The sequence below is a fragment of the Anolis carolinensis genome, chromosome 6, assembly GCF_035594765.1.
Source record: "Anolis carolinensis isolate JA03-04 chromosome 6, rAnoCar3.1.pri, whole genome shotgun sequence".
NCBI lineage: Eukaryota > Metazoa > Chordata > Lepidosauria > Squamata > Dactyloidae > Anolis > Anolis carolinensis.
The window spans coordinates 17,917,338-17,933,709 of NC_085846.1; the positions used below are offsets into that span (position 1 = coordinate 17,917,338).

Below are 16,372 nucleotides of genomic sequence, written 5' to 3' on the forward strand. Positions count from 1 at the left end.
TCAATCCCAAAAGAAAAATAACCCCTTAGGGGCCAGACCTACAGGATGCCTCTGTGCATATTTGCAATATTAGAACTGAGTTCACATTTATGGCTCTCAAAAACACACCCAAGTAGAATGTGACTTTTTTGTACAGTCCTGGAAGTTGTAATCCAAAAAAGATACCTATTCCTGATTTCCTACCACCGCTCACCTCCAGCATTCTTCCATTCTGTTCCCTAATTTGGACTGAAGAAGCTTTCTCATTAGCAATAACTTTTAAACATTAATCTTGCTGATAGACTGGGGAGAAAACACAAGAGATCTGCGTGTCAATCTTGATCTATCTTCAGGATTAAATGAAGGGTTCTTGGCAACTCACAACCCAGAAGAAGATTCTGATGTGGATTAAAACTGGTATTCTTAAGATTATCAGTGAAGATTACTGGAGATGAACAAGGAAAGTTTGGAAAGATCAGGTTTTTTCTCTTTTTGGGGAAACAGAGTGGAAATGTCCCTTCTTTGAGTGGGGAAGGGAGAGTTGGTGTAGTGTACTGGATGAATCATTGGACTCTGGAAACCAGGTTTTGAATCCATTAGGCATGTCATACTCTTTCAACCTGCGAGGAAGGCAAAGGCCAACTTGTTCTGAACTAATCTTGACATACTAAGTTTGCCTTAAGTCAGAAACAGCTTGAGGGCACACAAGTACTCCCAGAAGCCTTCAGCATCTGGGGAGTTGTGGTTGACAAAATTGTCTTTTACAAACATTGGTCTCAAAATACATGCATGACTATGGGAATGAGAGCATCAAATTGCCTATTGTATTCCTTGATGAAATATGGAGACACTGGAAAAAAGCAGGCGGTTTTGTTTTAGAGGTTTTGTCTTTCCCCTCCCAAGTGCCACTCTGCCCCCAGAAATCATGGGAAAATATAATGGATTGTGTTTATGTACTTTTGCAGATGGATATGTTTTAGGCAGCTTGGCTTACTTCCAAGAAAAGGTGTTTGAAGCTGACGGCGAGGAGACAGACTTTGAGAAGACGTCTTAGAGCAAATACAGGAGTCTGATTGAACCGGGGATGGTCAAGAATCATGGGGAGCAACATAGAAATCCAAAGTGAAATCCATCTCAGGAAAAAGTGCAGGAGAAAGCTGCAAGGCGAGGGTTGGGAGATACATTGAAAATAAAGAGGACACAGGAAATCATGTGAAGAAGGATTAATTTCAGGAGGGCGGAGTAAAGACTGAGGTAGAAGATTAACTTCAAGACACTGAGTTTAGAAATACGTGTGGGGGTGCAGACATGAAAGAGATTAGATTAATTTCAAGACGGGAGTAGGGAAGATATTGTGATTAGCAAATTAACGTAAAAGAAGAGAGAGGGAGATATGGATGGGGAAGCCAGACTTTGAGCAAGATAGATCAGAACTTGAGGAAGCTACTTTGTGGACTACAGCTCACAGAATCCTTCAGCCTGTATGTCTATGCTGTCTTGGGGATTCTCAAAAAGCAGTGGTGCAAAGAAGTTGCTTTTCATACCACTGGGGCAATCTTAGTCTGGGAACCATGAGAGACATAGAAGTTGTGTTCTTACTGGAAAAAGACTCTCCCTTTCGTGGCGCTGTCTGTCTCCATAGATCCTGAGTTATGCCTATTCATCTTTCCCCCTCAAAGTTTGTTGTACATACATCTCAAGAAAACCCCCCATTTAATAGAAAAAAAGCCAGGGTAGTAAGGTGAGTAATAATTATTGCTTGGATTCTGTCACTCTCCCAGTCTCTCACGAAAAACATCAGCCAGTTTGGTTTAATGCAGTTGTTCCATCCCTGGTGAATTTTGCATAACTTCTCTCTGTATTACTCAAGATAGTAAAGATGTTCCCCCTTCCTATTCCTCTATACTAGCTTAGCACATCAACCAGCCTCCAGGGCTGCAATGCCCATGTTCCAATTTTGCTCTCTGTTCACAGTAATGAGGACTAAATGGTACATTACGCTGGACACTTTCTCCTCCGCACACACACAAAATCATCACCTGACACCCGGAGCTAATTCATTAATATTCTCTTCTAGTTCTATGTTTCTTTCTATGCAAAGCATCACAGAATAACCTCTATCGGCAATGCTTAAAAGCAGGGGGGAAAGTCTTTCTCTTTCTCTTGTGTGCGGTGTGTGTGTGGATTTTCTCCCTGTGCTGCTTTCACTAGATGCAACGCTGCAGTTCAGTACCATGGAGAGTGACAAGGGAGCTTGGAGAGGGGGTTGGCTTAAACCGCAATAGACCAATTTTAGCACCTCAGGAAAAAACTGGCATTTCAGCACTCCACTACAGAATGGGAGGGGAGCAGAAAGAATTGCTTAGTGCGGAGATCCATGGGGCAAATGGTTAAGCAGAAAACCTGAAACAATGGATCCTTATGGGAAGGAATGGAGGAAGGGGAGATTGGGGTGTGGGGTGGTCTAAACTTCTTGAGATCTCTATAAGCAAGTACAGCAGGATAGCTGGGGTTGGAGGTGGTAGCTGTGGCTAGGCATGGTCAATAAAAGATTCGGGGCTGCCAGGGTTAGAAATGAGAGATGGGGTCTACTGGGAGATCCAATGGGGAAGGAACAGGGTGCTCCCATTGATGGATTCTTGGGCATGACCACATGGGGCCTGAGTGAGATACAATATAAGGACATCCAAGACTTCTATTAGCTAAAAATAGGAAGATAGAACTGGTGTGTTGGTAGCAGTAGTGGTGGCTAGTGGCTTCCATATCAGGGGGGCATTGAATGTATGACGGATTTTAGTCTGAATCAGAGGTTTCCAAGCTGTGGTCTGTGCCTCATCAGTGGGCCGTGAGAAGGAAAATCTGGTTAGTGAACCTCCTTCCTCTTTATTTATTTTATTTCCACTCCTTTCCGCAGAGCTGACCATTGTATTGGATAGACATCAGCTCTAGATTATTAAATATGGTTTTCTGTGGGCGAGCAGATGGCGAGTACTGGATGGCATATGTTCTGTATCAGAAACTGGGGCTGATGTGCTCTAGCCATGTAATTTTCTGAATCAGCACCCCAAATGACCAAACAGAATCTAAAGTTGACCAAAAACTGATTTGTAACCCATTTGGTACTAATGTTGGAGAGTGGTCCCTGGTCAAGTGGTCCTGGGTCAAAGTGGTTTCTGTTCAAGTCAGCCCTGGTTAAAGTGGTAGCCAGTCAATTGGTTCCTGGTCAAAGTGGTCCCTGGTCAAGCGTGTCCTTGTCAAAAAAGACTGAGAACCACTGATCTGAACTTTTTGAAGGATAGGATTCAGCACCTTGGACAGTTCCCTCAAAGTTCAGTCTAAAATTCAGGGGGGATATGCCATGCACATATTGACCTGGAAGCCACCAGCAACTTCAGAGAGATAGAGTGATTCATGGACGGGGTACTGGATGGGTAGGGATGCAAGAAGGCAATTATAAGAATGACGATATCCCAAGCCTGCAGGTGTTATTGGACTGCAGCTCTATGAACACTTGTCTGCACAGCCAATTGTGATGGCTGAGCACATATTCCCTAGCCCTGGTCTATCCCATGAACACTAGAGCTATACATTGTAAGTGTATATTCATACTTCCTCTTACTCCCCCCCACCCCCAAGAATTTTAACGGAATCAGAAATGTAGATATGTGATGCCAATTATTTGTATTTGGAAATGTTTGCTCTATTGACTGTATATTACAGTAGATGGGAGGGAGGAGCGAATGGAATGTTGGAATGAATGCTGATTGATGAATGTTTGAGAAGATTTGCATTAAGTCTAATGAAAGACATACGGGAGTTAGCTGGATTAATTAGAGTGGGGTTAGAGTGAGAGAAGAGAGCTTTGGTTAGGGACTTGCTATGAGTGGTCTTCGGTAGTCTGATGTTTAACTCCCATAAATAAACTTTTGTTTCATACAGTTTGGACCTCCAAGAGCATTATCTGTCTGAAAGTTTGGATGTCTCAGTCTGGCTGCAGTGCTGGATATAGAAAGATGGTGTCCATTGGGGACAAAAGTTGTATAAACCCTTGCATGTGCCTTGAGAGGATTTAGACGGTCCTCACACTTGGCATCTCACAGAAGGGATAGAAGAAAGTCTTTCTATTGTGGGAGGGGTGCGGATCAAGGAAACCCCCCACTCTTGGAAACTGCAGTGAGCACCATGGAAATATTCCCATGTCATGGGTTAAAGGGAAGAAGGCCCACATTTGGTCACAGTGGTGGGATTGCCTGAAAAGAAAACTCAGAGTTGGTGGAACTGGTGGAATAAGGGTTGAAAACACTGCATCAATGCCCCCAAATCATGAATGCCAAGAAATATGTGCCGGGGTTTTGAATATTAGCAGAGATTACTGCCTCTAGGGCAGTGGTTCTCAACCTGTGGGTCCCCAGGTGTTTTGGCCTACAACTCCCAGAAATCCCAGACAGTTTACCAGTTGTTAGGATTTATGGGAGTTGAAGGCCAAACCATCTGGGTACCCACAGGTTGTTAACCACTGCTCTAGGGAATGGGGGAACTACTGGCTCTAGGGCAACACTTTCCAACATTTGGTTCTCCAAGTGTTTAAATTCCAACTCCCAGAATCCCTTATAGGTGGCCAAGCAGACAAGGACTTCTGGGAGATGAAAGGATGGGAACCCACTGCTCTAGAAGATGGACTCTTGGGTCTCTGTGTCCATAGCAGAGAAGAGCCACAGAATTGGGGAAGAGCAATGACAAAGTCTATGGAGCAGAGTGAGGGTCAGGAGAGAGGGGGAAAGGAGAAGAAGAACCAATGCAATGCTTCCTGTTTTCTAAAGCAGGGGGATTGGGCAAAGTAGGTCGGAAGGAGGTTGCAAATTAAAACTGGGGCTCTTGGAGTCTCTTGGAAAGCTGTTAGAAGATTATACTAATAGGAGCTACAGCTAGGACTCTTGGTTTTTGCTAAGAAGGGAACTAACTGGACTTGTGGATTAGGATAGCACAGTGAGGCCAGGATTATTGTGTTCTTTGGAAGAGGAATTGAGTAGCTGTGAACTCAAAATAGAGGCTGCTGAACATCGCAGCTCCTCATTTCTCAGTGGCAAAATGTATGTAATGGGAGAAAATCAAGATGCCTGCAAGAGTTCCATGGTGTAATAAATACGAGTAGCCACTCTCTCTCTTTTGCTGGTTCATGCCAGCATCTGGATTCAGTTCCCTTTCTGCAGTCATTATTCACGAGTCATTAAAAATCCTTAATAAATAAATATATAAAAATGAACAAAGTCTGCTCCCCCGACATCACCATCATTCCTTTGAATCCCTTAAGAAGTTGAACCAGAATTTCTATGCTGGTTTTATAATCAGACAGAGGAGACGGAAGGCAAGAGAATTATTATGAAATTTTGCGGAACATACGAAAGAATGTGTGCAAGGTTTACTTAAAGGAGGGGGGAGTACCAATTGTCCTCAGTTACAGAATCTAGGGGACTATTTCTCTAGCATCCAGGAAAGGCTCCAAAGACTTTGCTTCACCCTTCAAGTTCAATATATTTTGATGAGGGGGGGAAAGGTATGTGTGCCCACAATGCTGACATCAACGGACAAGGAGGGAGAGGTGAACTTGGTTAAAAATAAATTCCCTTAGCTCAGAAGCTACTACTGGCTCTTACTCTGCTGGATGAAGAGAAATACTTTGGATGCATCAACTTTTTCCGATCCAAGGTTCAACTTTATAGCTGAACCCACAGAAGGGAGAAGATCAAATTTTTAAGCCAGCACTTTGCTTGCAGAGCTGGTTGGGAAGAGGGGGGATGTCATCCTTATTGTATGATGCTAAAGTTGGTAAATGATATCAGTGCAGAGAAATCTAGAATTGATGGAGGAGTCAGAAGGGCACACACTTGCTCTCCCAGCATGTATATAAAACGCTCTCTATATGCTTTGATTTGCAAGGTTTCCAATTTATTACTACAAACAATCTATGCAAGCCATAGACAAACATTTAGACTGCAATCCCAAACGCATTTACCACAAAGTTAGCCTCACAAAACTCAATTTGACTTACTTTTGAGTAAACATGCTTACTATTAGACTTATTTGTCTGGTATCTTTATTTGTTACACTCAACATTTTGTGACTTTTAATCAAATCAATTTATTATTATCATCTATCCACACAATTGGGGACATACATATGACTGTATATCTCTATTTATTTGAGTTATTGTTCTGTCCTCCGCTGTGGCCAAGATACAGTCAAATAACAACTTTTTCCTTTGACTACATATATCAAAGGGACTTAAGTGCTTACAAAAATCAAAGTTGGGACCCTGGCCAGATTTCTTTTTGAGATGAGTGAAAACCCCAGATTCATAAAGAAGGATGAAAGGAGACACAGAGAGAGGCTTAGCCTTTGTGTGTGTGTATTTTGATGCACAGTCTAGAAGTTTTGCCTACGTAACACTTTTCCCTCTCGCCAATACACAGGGGCATAGATGCAGCTCTCAAATATGCCTGGGTACAGATTTTGTAGCCCTGGCCTGCCTAGGCATCACTATAAAATATGTATGGTGGCGTGTGCAGACTGAATGGAAACGAAGCAAATGTGCCTTTGCATATTAGGTAGGCATTTTATAAAAGAGCGCGTGCATTTCGGGCCGTCGATCTATTCCCGGTCCTGTCCATCTACCCAGCTGTCTAGCCTTCTCATGCCCAGTCCATAATTTTCATTCCTTGTTTCTCTTCCGGGCAAGGAGAGCTATGGTGGATGTAGGCCAGACAACTTCTTTGCAGCCTTTTTTCGCATGCTGCTCATGCAGGTAAATCAAATGCTGGGATGGAAGGGAAGAGCGTGAACCTTGGCTACTCCCCCAGCCCACATTATCTCTGTTTGTATCTCACGTCTCCACTTTCCCTTATGAATTCACAGAGACACCCACACCACAATCTCCTATAAGTCTTGGGCAAATATTTCTTAAGTGCACAGAGTCCAGATTGTATTGGGAGAATGGGCAGGGGAAGGGAATGGTTTCATCCCTCAATCATAATCTTGGCCAGATCCAATCCCCATCTGAATGCAGCATTGGTTCATACAGTGCCAGCATCAATCTCCATTGTCTTTCCCTGCATCCTGAAATCTCCTGTCCTCACTTCCCTGTCTCCCTTCGTGCTCTTAACTTTTTCCTGGCTCCTTTCCTTGTCGTGTCGGGAAAGGAGGGGATGAGGGAGATGACGGGACCCGTGAATGGCCTTGCACCCTTGAGACCAGCTCAGGAAGAGGGGGGGGGGGCTGATGGAGGGAAAGTGGGGGGGGGGAAGAGAAGAGATTGCAGAATGCCTACTTTGCACTGCAAACTCTGGGGCTTCCACACTGCACTGCGGTGCCCCCTCCCTCCCCCTTTCCCAACCCGCTGCCTCTGCAGTTCTCCAGGCAGCAAAGCTCTCAGATTGTCCTCGAAGTCAAACTAAAGGGGGGGGGGGGGAGGCAGGAAAGCAGATCAAAGGGGAGAGGGGGAAACACAGCAAATTTTCGTCCCTCTTCCCCTTTCAGCTACTTTGCTTCCCCCTCCCCATGAGAAAGAAGTTTTCACCTGTTTCACTAAGCAAAGAGATTTAGCTGCAGAGACTGAAACAAAAAAGGGGGGAGATGTAATGCAGTAAGAGGAGGGAACAAAATTAAAGATGATGCTCTGCAGTGGCTGAGTGTGGAAAGGACGAGGGAGAGTTTTGAGCAAGACAGGGGCCCAGGGCTGCATTGCTGAAGGTTTCTGCCTGAATGGAGATGCAAAAAGATTTGGGATGGCATGGGGACAGCAGCTTTGGGGAGGCGAAGGGGGGCAGAGGTTGGTGCAAAGCTGCAGTGGGGCAGGTGGGTTGGAAAAACAGGAAGGGCAGGAGGAAGACTTAAGAGAAGGTGGAGGTGCTTTTGGAGAAGGGGGTTGGGGAGCACAGAGAGGCAGGAGACCTCACTTTTGGGGACAGGGAGGGAAGGCCAAGGCAACAGTGCCTCCTGCCGGTCACTGAACTTCAATCCGGCGCTTGCGTGTTAATGCCTCTCCTGCTGCTACACGCTATCTTTGTTCGCACGCTCATGTCCCATGGCATCCAGCTCAACTTTTTGGCCCTCACACTTCCACATCACTCTGTATTTGAGGGGTCCTTGCATATCCCGCCAACAATTAAATCATATTTGGGCCACTTTGGGGTTTCTCACACTTGGATTTGTTTTTAACCTTGCTCTGTTTGGGCCCCCATTCCAAACCCACCTCCCCAGATGAATCTTTCATCTTTGCTCATGTGCACTATCCAATGCATTTCCTCCTGCAAAATTTCCAGATCAACATTTGGTCCTGGATGCATTTAAAACACACCCGAGTCCACACTGTGTATCCCTAAGGAATCTTCCACCACAACCTGGTGCCTTCACAGCACGTCGCACCGCAGCTCCCATCATCCCCATGAGCATTTTTCAAGGGGGTGCATTAGTTGTATATTCCTGCATAGCCCAGATGTGATCCGTGATGGGAACTGCACTCTAATCTCCAGATTGGCCAAGGCTGTTCAAACCAATTCTTCCTTACCCTAGATGTCACTTTGCATTAGCTCAGGACACCATACTCCCTTATGGGCAGTTCTAGTGCCCTTTGTGCATCACTCATAATGTGCCTGACTTCCCTGCCTGTCCTTTGCATGAGGTTTCACTAGTGTCCTCCGTCCTGCAATCACATCTCCCCCACAAATGTGTTCCTTCCCAGTTCTGCCACACTGACTTATCACCCTTCCTATACATCTCCCTGCACCCTGGGCCAGATACACACCTGCCTTTGCACTTGCTTTTATGCTTACTGAGGCTCTTGCCAATCATTCCCTGTGTGCCAGTGTGTACCCTGTGCCATTGTCCCTTAAGCATTTCACACGAAGGCACATCCTTGCAATGCATCTCTTTTCACAGTACTCTTGCCCCTGCTCCTTTTAATGCATCATTTCTCAGCCCACCTCCTCGCTCCCTTCTCCTAAGACTGCCATTTCTGCATCCATCAATGTGGTGAAAGGGAAGAAGAAAGGGATTTCTTTAGGAAGGGACTCAAGGTTTACAGTGAAGTTTGGAAAAGGCCAACTGCATATAGAAATAGGAGAATTTTTACCAGCAATTTATTCTGGTTACTTTTAAAAAAAAAGAATATAAGGAAGAACCATAGCTCTCCAGCTAATAAAAGTAGTAGGATTGCATATGTATGTATGTGCAAGAGATCCTTCCCTTCCTGAGACCCCAGAGACCTGTCCCCAGTCAAACAGACAGTCAGGGATCCAATTGATTGACGGCTTGATTCACTGGGTGCCCTTCACTGGCAATCAACCCTATGCATATTTGATTTGGAATTGCATCCCACTGAAATCTGTTGGATTCACTTTTAGCTAAGTGGGCATGTGTTATGATCTTAAATATGCCTGTACTTATTCCTCTCCTTTTCCATCTCCTCTGCCACCCACATTTAGATGCAAAAGTTCCTAGGGGCAGAGACCCATTCCTGATGACCTTTCTAAAACCTATTTCAATGTTTTGCTTTGCTTATTTACTTTCATAAACTGATTTTCCCCACATCCTATACTTCCCCCTGATGCCTTCTCCAGCCTTATAGGGGGGAAAAGGAATATCTTTTTTGGTTTTCTGAGTTTAATTGGCAAGATGTCACTGGCCTGTAATCATTAACAGTTAACTGCAATCATCACAAGATACTATTAGCTGCAAAGGGGAAGGACTATTCCTTAGAAAGAAGGAGTACAGTACTACTCAGAAACCATATGGAGATGATGCGAAGGAATTTCCTCCTATGCCCTTGTTTTATTATCCTTTCCCTATTTCTCTGTTGTCTCCTCCACTATCAGCCTTCCAGGTTTGCAATCCTCTCGGGGCAGAGACCCATAAAATGTTCCTTCCCCTTCCCCTTTTCCCCTGAGTTTTCTGGCTTCATCAGGTACAATCTGGCCAGGGATCTTATCAATCCTCTAAGACCACCTTCCGGACATGACAGGGAGGGAAAGCAGGTGTTCTCCTGTAATTATCCTGCTCCCTTCCTTCCCTCCATATTGTTGTTCTATTATCCTCCTTCTCTTGCTTTCCCAGCCTTCTCCTCTGGGAAGAGACCCATGAAATATCCCTTCTCCCTTTTCCCCCTCGGTTTTCTGACTTGATTTTGCAAGATCTGTGATCTTAACAATTTATTGCGATCCTTGCAACCTACTAATAGCTGCAGAGGAGATGATGGGGAGAGAAAAAGAATGGCCCTAAATCATTGTTATCCTGTTTCCTTGGGTTGCCTCCTCCTCTATCAATCTTCTAGTTTTACAATCCTCTGGGGCAGAGACCCGTGAAATGCTCCTTCTCCCTTATTTTCCCTGGTTAACAGATTCCATTTTACAAAGTGCCACCGGTTGGTGATCCAAACAGTTCCCTAACAGTAGGTTGCTGTGAGTTTTCTGGGCTGTATGGCCATATTTCAGAAGTGCTCTCTCCTGACGTTTCGCCCACATCTATGGCAGGCATCCTCAGAGGTTGTTAAGGTTATACCTCAACAACCTCTGAGAATGCCTGCCATAGATGTGAGCAAAACGTCAGGAGAGAACACTTCTGAAATATAGCCATACAACCCGGAAAATTCATAGCAACCTAGTGATTCTGGCCATAAGTCTTTAACAACACAGTTCCCTAACACCTACGAAGTAAAAGATCTTAGGGAGATGATGGGGATGAATTTTAAAAATCCCCCAGGTCCTTCTCCTTCCCCTTTGCAACTGTTAATGAAGCATTCAACATGATGAGGGCCATGTATAAATATGTGAGGGGAAGTCATGGGGAGGAGGGAGCAAGCTTATTTTCTGCCGCCCTGGAGACTAGGATGTGGAACAATGGCTTCAAACTACAGGAAAGGAGATTCCACCTGAACATGAGAAAGAACTTCCTAACTGTGAGAGAGAGCTGTTCAGCAGTGGAACTCTGTCCTGAAGTGTGGTGGAGGCTCCTTCCTTGGAGGCTTTGAAACAGAGGCTGGATGGCCATCTGTCGGGGGTGCCTTGAATGCGAAGTTCCTGCTTCTTGGCAAAATGGGGTTGGACTGGATGGCTCACAAGGTCTCTTCCAACTCTATGCTTCCCCATGATCAGTTTACTTGGAGCAGTGACCCATGAAATGCTCCTTCTCCCCTTTTCCCCATTTCTTTTCAGCTTGATCCTAGCAGTTCCCTAATAACTGCAAAGGGGCAGGAGATGACGGAAAGAGAAGGAACGAGACCTTGCGACCAAAAGAGGAGGCAGATGGGTCCCTTCATTTGGAGACACATCCCAACAGTTCACTAACAGTTGCAAAGGGGAAGGAGAAAGACCTTGGGAGAATGATGGGGAAGGAAAGAAGCATCTCTCCATAGTGTGGTTCTCCTTTCACCCTTCTTCCTTTGCTTGTCTCGATAAAGGTTTGCACAATCTCCCATGAAATGCTCCTTCTCCCTTTATTTGCCCCTTTTCCCATTTGTCTCCTTCCCTATCTCCCATATAAGTTTGAATAATCATCCATGAAATGTTTCTTCCACATTGTGGTTCCCCTATCCCCCTTCTTCCCTTGTCTCCTTCTCTATACCCTATGTAGGGGAGATATGTTCTTTCTCCCCTTATCACCCTTCTTCCCTTGCTTCCCAGTTGTCTGGATATAGGTTTGTATAATATCCCATGAAATGTTCCTTCCATATTGAGGTTCTCCTATCACCCTTCTTCCCTTGTCTCCTTCTCTATACCCCATGTAGCGGGGAGATATTCCTTCTCCCATTACCACCCTTCTTCCCTTGCTTCCCAGTTGTCTCCTTCCCTATGCCCTATGTAGGGAGGAGATGTTCCTTCTCCCCTTATCACCCTTCTTCCCTTGCTTCCCGGTTGTCTGGATATAGGTTTGTATAATCTCCCATGAAATGTTCACTATTGAGGTTCTCCTATCACCCATCTTCCATTGTCTCCTTCTCTATATCCCTTGTAGGGAGATGTTCCTTCTCCCCTTCTCACCCTTCTTCCCTTGCTTCCCAGTTGTCTGGATATAGGTTTGTATAATCTCCCATGAAATGTTCACTATTGAGGTTCTCCTATCACCCATCTTCCATTGTCTCCTTCTCTATATCCCTTGTAGGGAGATGTTCCTTCTCCCCTTATCACCCTTCTTCCCTTGCTTCCCAGTTGTCTGGATATAGGTTTGTTTAATCTCCCATGAAATGTTCCTTCCATATTGTAGTTTTCTTATCACCCTCCTTCCCTTGTCTCCTTCTCTATATCTCTTGTAGGGGGGAGATGTTCCTTCTCCCCTTATCACCCTTCTTCCCTTGCTTGGGCCCTTATTTGCCTCTTTTGCTTGGCTTGAGAGGGATTAGATGAGGCGTGGGCAAACTTCGGCCCTCCAGGTGTTTTGGACTACAACTCCCACCATTCCTAACAGCCTACCGGCTGTTAGGAATGGTGGGAGTTGCAGTCCAAAACACCTGGAGGGCGGAAGGCGCGGCTGAGACAGCAAGGCGTGCAGAGGGGCCCCTTCCTAGCTCCCTTCCCGACCCCCAGGAGGACTCACTCACCCGGGCCATCTTGGAGGAGTAGGGGTCTTCGAAGAGCGCCCAGACCTTGGGCTGCATGCCGGCCCACCAGCCCAGCGAGCGCCCGTCCTCCTGGAGGCAGAGGCGCTTGAGGTCCCCGCTGTCCTCATCCTCCTGGCTCTCGGGGGTCTCGAAGCTGTCGAGCGCCTCCTCGGCGTCGCGGTGCTGGCGGTAGTTCATCCAGCAGCAGGCCTCCACGTCGGTCTCGTCGATGCCCCAGAAGGCGAGCTCCTCCTCGAAGAGCGGCCCGCAGACGTCGGCCGGGCAGTGCAGCTTCCCCGTGCGGTAGTAGTTGAGCACGTAGGCGAAGACGGCCGGGTGCCGGTCGAAGAAGAACTCGTCGGCCTTGGCGTCGTAGTCGAAGTTGCTGGCGGCGTCGGGCTCGGTGAGCCAGGAGAGCCGCGTCCCCGGCAGGGTCTTGAGCGTGCTGCGGTAGGTCTCATGCCGGATCCCGCCCACGTTGATGACGATCTTGTCGTTGTCCTCGTTCCGGCCCATCTCCCCTTTCAAACATGACTTGGACGGAGGCTTGTTCCCAGACTTGCGCCCGCGGAAGGAGGAGACGCACACTGAGCTCAGCATCGGGGGCAACACGGGGGGCCGGGCCCGCCAGGGGAGGCGCCGCCCCCGAGGCTGGCAGGCGTCAAATCAGCGGCCGGGGAGGCATCGCGGACACGCCCACTGCCGCACAGGCCACGCCCCTTCCAGGGAGGGAGGGGGGAAGGGGAGGCAGCAAAAGGGGACGGAGTTGGCACCGAGGGAGGGAGGGACGGACGGAGAGGCAACCGCGGCAAAGGGTCTGCAAAGGGAGAGAGAGACACACACACAGAGAGAGAGAGGGACGGGAAGGTGAGTGTGGACGCCTGGACGGACTCCTGCTGCTCTTTCCCCCTTATCCCCCTCCTCATTCCTCTTAAGACCCCTTTCTTCGCTGCCCTCCGATCCTCAACCCCTCTCCCACACACCCACCTCAGGCTGAGACTTTTTGCCTCCCCCCCTTCAAGTCTTTGGGCTCCCTTTGGACCCCTTCGCTCCCTTGGTCGCCCCTTTTGCTCTGATCCTCGCCCACCTCCTGCATCTCTTTGGATCGTCCTTCGGACCCCCTCCCTTGCCCTCTCCCGCTCCCTTTACTGCTGGATTCTAGCCAACACCTCGATACACACACACAAGTCTCCTCCGACTGTCCCCCATCAATCCCCCTTTCTTCGCTGCCCTCTGATCCTCCACCCCTCTCCCACACACCCACCTCAGGCTGAGACTCTTCCCCCCCCCTTTGGACCCCTCCACTTTTTTATTCGTGTGGAGAGCGACTTGAGAAACTGCAAGTCGCTTCTGGTGTGAGAGAATTGGCCGTCTGCAAGGACGTTGCCCAGGGGACGCCTAGATGGTTTACCATCCTGTGAAAGGCTTCTCTCATGTCCCCGCATGGAAAACTAGAGCTGACAGAGGGAGCTCACCCGCTCCCCCAGGATTCGAACAGCCGACCTGTCTGTCAGCAGTCCTGCCGGCACAAGGGTTGAACCCATTCCTTCACCAGGGGCTCCACTGCCCCTCCCCCCCGCCCCACATTTCCTCCCCTTCCTTGGTTGCCCCTTGGGCTCTGATGCTAGCCCAGCTCTTGCGATTCTGGATCGCCTTCCTTGTCCTCCCTTCTTTCTCCATTCCAGGGCACCCTTTAATGTTAGATTCTAACCAACACCCTCCTCCCCCCCCCCCCCACACACACAGGCTTCCTCCGATTTCCCCCCATCAATTCCCCCTTTCCTGACTGCCCTCTGCCTCCTCCTCCTCCTCCCGCCCCCTTCTCGCCCATTCGCTTTGTCCTCCCCGTCCCCATGGCTTCTCTCTCTCTCTCTCTCTCTCTCTCTCTCACACACACACACATACACACTCTTTCCGCCCCTCTTTTCTTTTCTGCCGGGCCCCCCTCCTCCCCCCCGCCGCCCTCTGTGCCCCACACTCTCCTCCGGCCATTCAGCCCCAGCCCTTCCTTTCTCCTCTCCGCCCTCTGCCTCTGCCCCACTTCCATCCCCTCTTTCCCCTTCGCTGCACCATCCTGCTTGCGCTTGCTGATTCTTCCTCTCTCGTGATCCTTTCCTCTCCTTCCCTCTTGCCCTCCCATTCTTTCTTTTTCCTCTTTCTCAGTGTTTCATCTCGGACCCCCTGTGGCGCAATTGGTTGCCCTTTGGGTCGGCAGTTGGAACCTGGAGAGCGGGGTGAGCTCCCGTCTGTCAGCTCTAGCTCCCGTTCAGGGACATAAAAGAAGCCTCCCACAAGGATGGTAAAACATCCGGACGTCCCCTGGGTAACATCCTTGCAGACTTCCAATTCTCTCACACCAGAAGCGACTTGCAGTTTCTGAAGTTGCTCCTTTCTTTTTGTACCCCTTTCTTTTTGTACCCAGTTCTCAACTTGCCCTTCTTTCCTTCCATCCCTCCCTTGCTTGTTGTTTTTTCCTTCCTTCCTTCCTTCCTTCCTTCCTTCCTTCCTTCCTTCCTTCCTTCCTTCCTCCCTCCCTCCCTCCCTCCCTCCCTCCCTCCCTCCCTCTTTTTAATCCTTTCACCACATACTTCCCTTCCTTTTTCTCTTTATCCTCTTCCTTTTTACATCCGTCCATCTCCTTCTCTCTATTCTCTTTTTCTTTTCCTTCCTTCCTTTCTTTCCCTTCCTTCCTTTCCATCCATTTTTCTTTCCTTCCTTTCCATTCATCTAACTTCTGCATTCCCCTTTTCTTTTCCCTTCTTTTTCTTTCCTTTGTTTCGTCCCCTCCTTCCACTGCCTGCTTCCTTCTTCTCTCTATTCTCTTCTTCCTTCCTTCCTTCCTTCCTTCCTTCCTTCCTTCCTTCCTTCCTTCCTTCCTTCCTTCCTTCCTTCCTTCCTTCCTTTCCATCCATCTACAGCTTGAATCCCTTTTTTTCCTTCCTTTCTTTCCATCCTTCCATCGCCTCCTTCTCTCTGTTCTTTTTCTTTCTTTCTTTTTCCTTCCTTCTTTCCTTTCCATCCATCTGCAGCCTGCATCCCTTTCTTTTCCTTTTTTCTTTCTTTCCTTCCTTTACATCTTTCAATTGCCTCCTTCCCTTTATTCTTTTTCTTTTCCTTCCTTCCATCCATCTACTGTTTCCATCCGTCCCTCTTTATTTTTATTTTCCTTCTTTCTCTTTCCTTCCTTCCTTTCCCTCCTTCCACTGCCTGCTTCCCTCCTCTCTTTTTCTTTCTTTCTTTCTTTTTCCTTCCTTTCTTTCCATCCATCTATCATCAGCGTCCCTCTCTCTCTCTTTTCCTTCTTTCTGTTTCTTTCTCTTTCTTTCCCTCCTTCCACCACCTACTTCCCTCTTCTTCTCTCCTTTCCCTCCTTCCACTGCCTGCTTCTCCCTCTTCTCTTTCCCCGCCTCCTCCCATCCATCCCAAGTTTCTATCCAAGTATTCTTCCTGGTCCTTCCTTCGCATCACAACTTTCCTTTCCTCCATTTCTGTCACTTTCTTTCCCTGAGACAGAACTTCTCAGCCATCTACCTCCCTTTTCCTTGCGTTTCATCACTCCTGAAGCCATTCTTCTGCTTGGAGGATATGCATGAGAGTGTCCAAAAATGTATTGTCAAAAGCTTTCATGGCCAGAATCACTGGGTTGCTGTGAGTTGTCCAGACTGCATGGCCATGGTCCCATACAACCCAAAACATGGCCATACAGCCCAGAAAACTCACAGCAACCCAGTGTCTAAAAAAATTCATTGGAAGGCTTCAATTGCAGGAGAAACAGACAGAGCCTTGCCTGCGGTGGCTCCTTCCAAT

The 16,372-nt window shown here is 47.5% G+C and overlaps 1 protein-coding gene across 24 annotated transcripts in view; it reads right to left on the reverse strand.

Annotated features, from left to right (window-relative positions):
- Positions 1–16,372, reverse strand: part of LOC100563423 (potassium voltage-gated channel subfamily C member 1) — an 86,522-nt gene that overhangs the window by 63,218 nt on the left and 6,932 nt on the right. For all 24 annotated transcript variants that reach the window (XR_009999649.1, XR_009999648.1, XR_009999646.1 and 21 more), the window contains exon 2: positions 12,566–13,382. Coding sequence is in view for 10 of the 24 variants with exons in the window: in XM_062957262.1 (XP_062813332.1) it covers positions 12,566–13,165 (600 nt within the window). In the remaining 14 variants the exon portion in view is untranslated. The remainder of the gene's footprint in view (positions 1–12,565; positions 13,383–16,372) is intronic.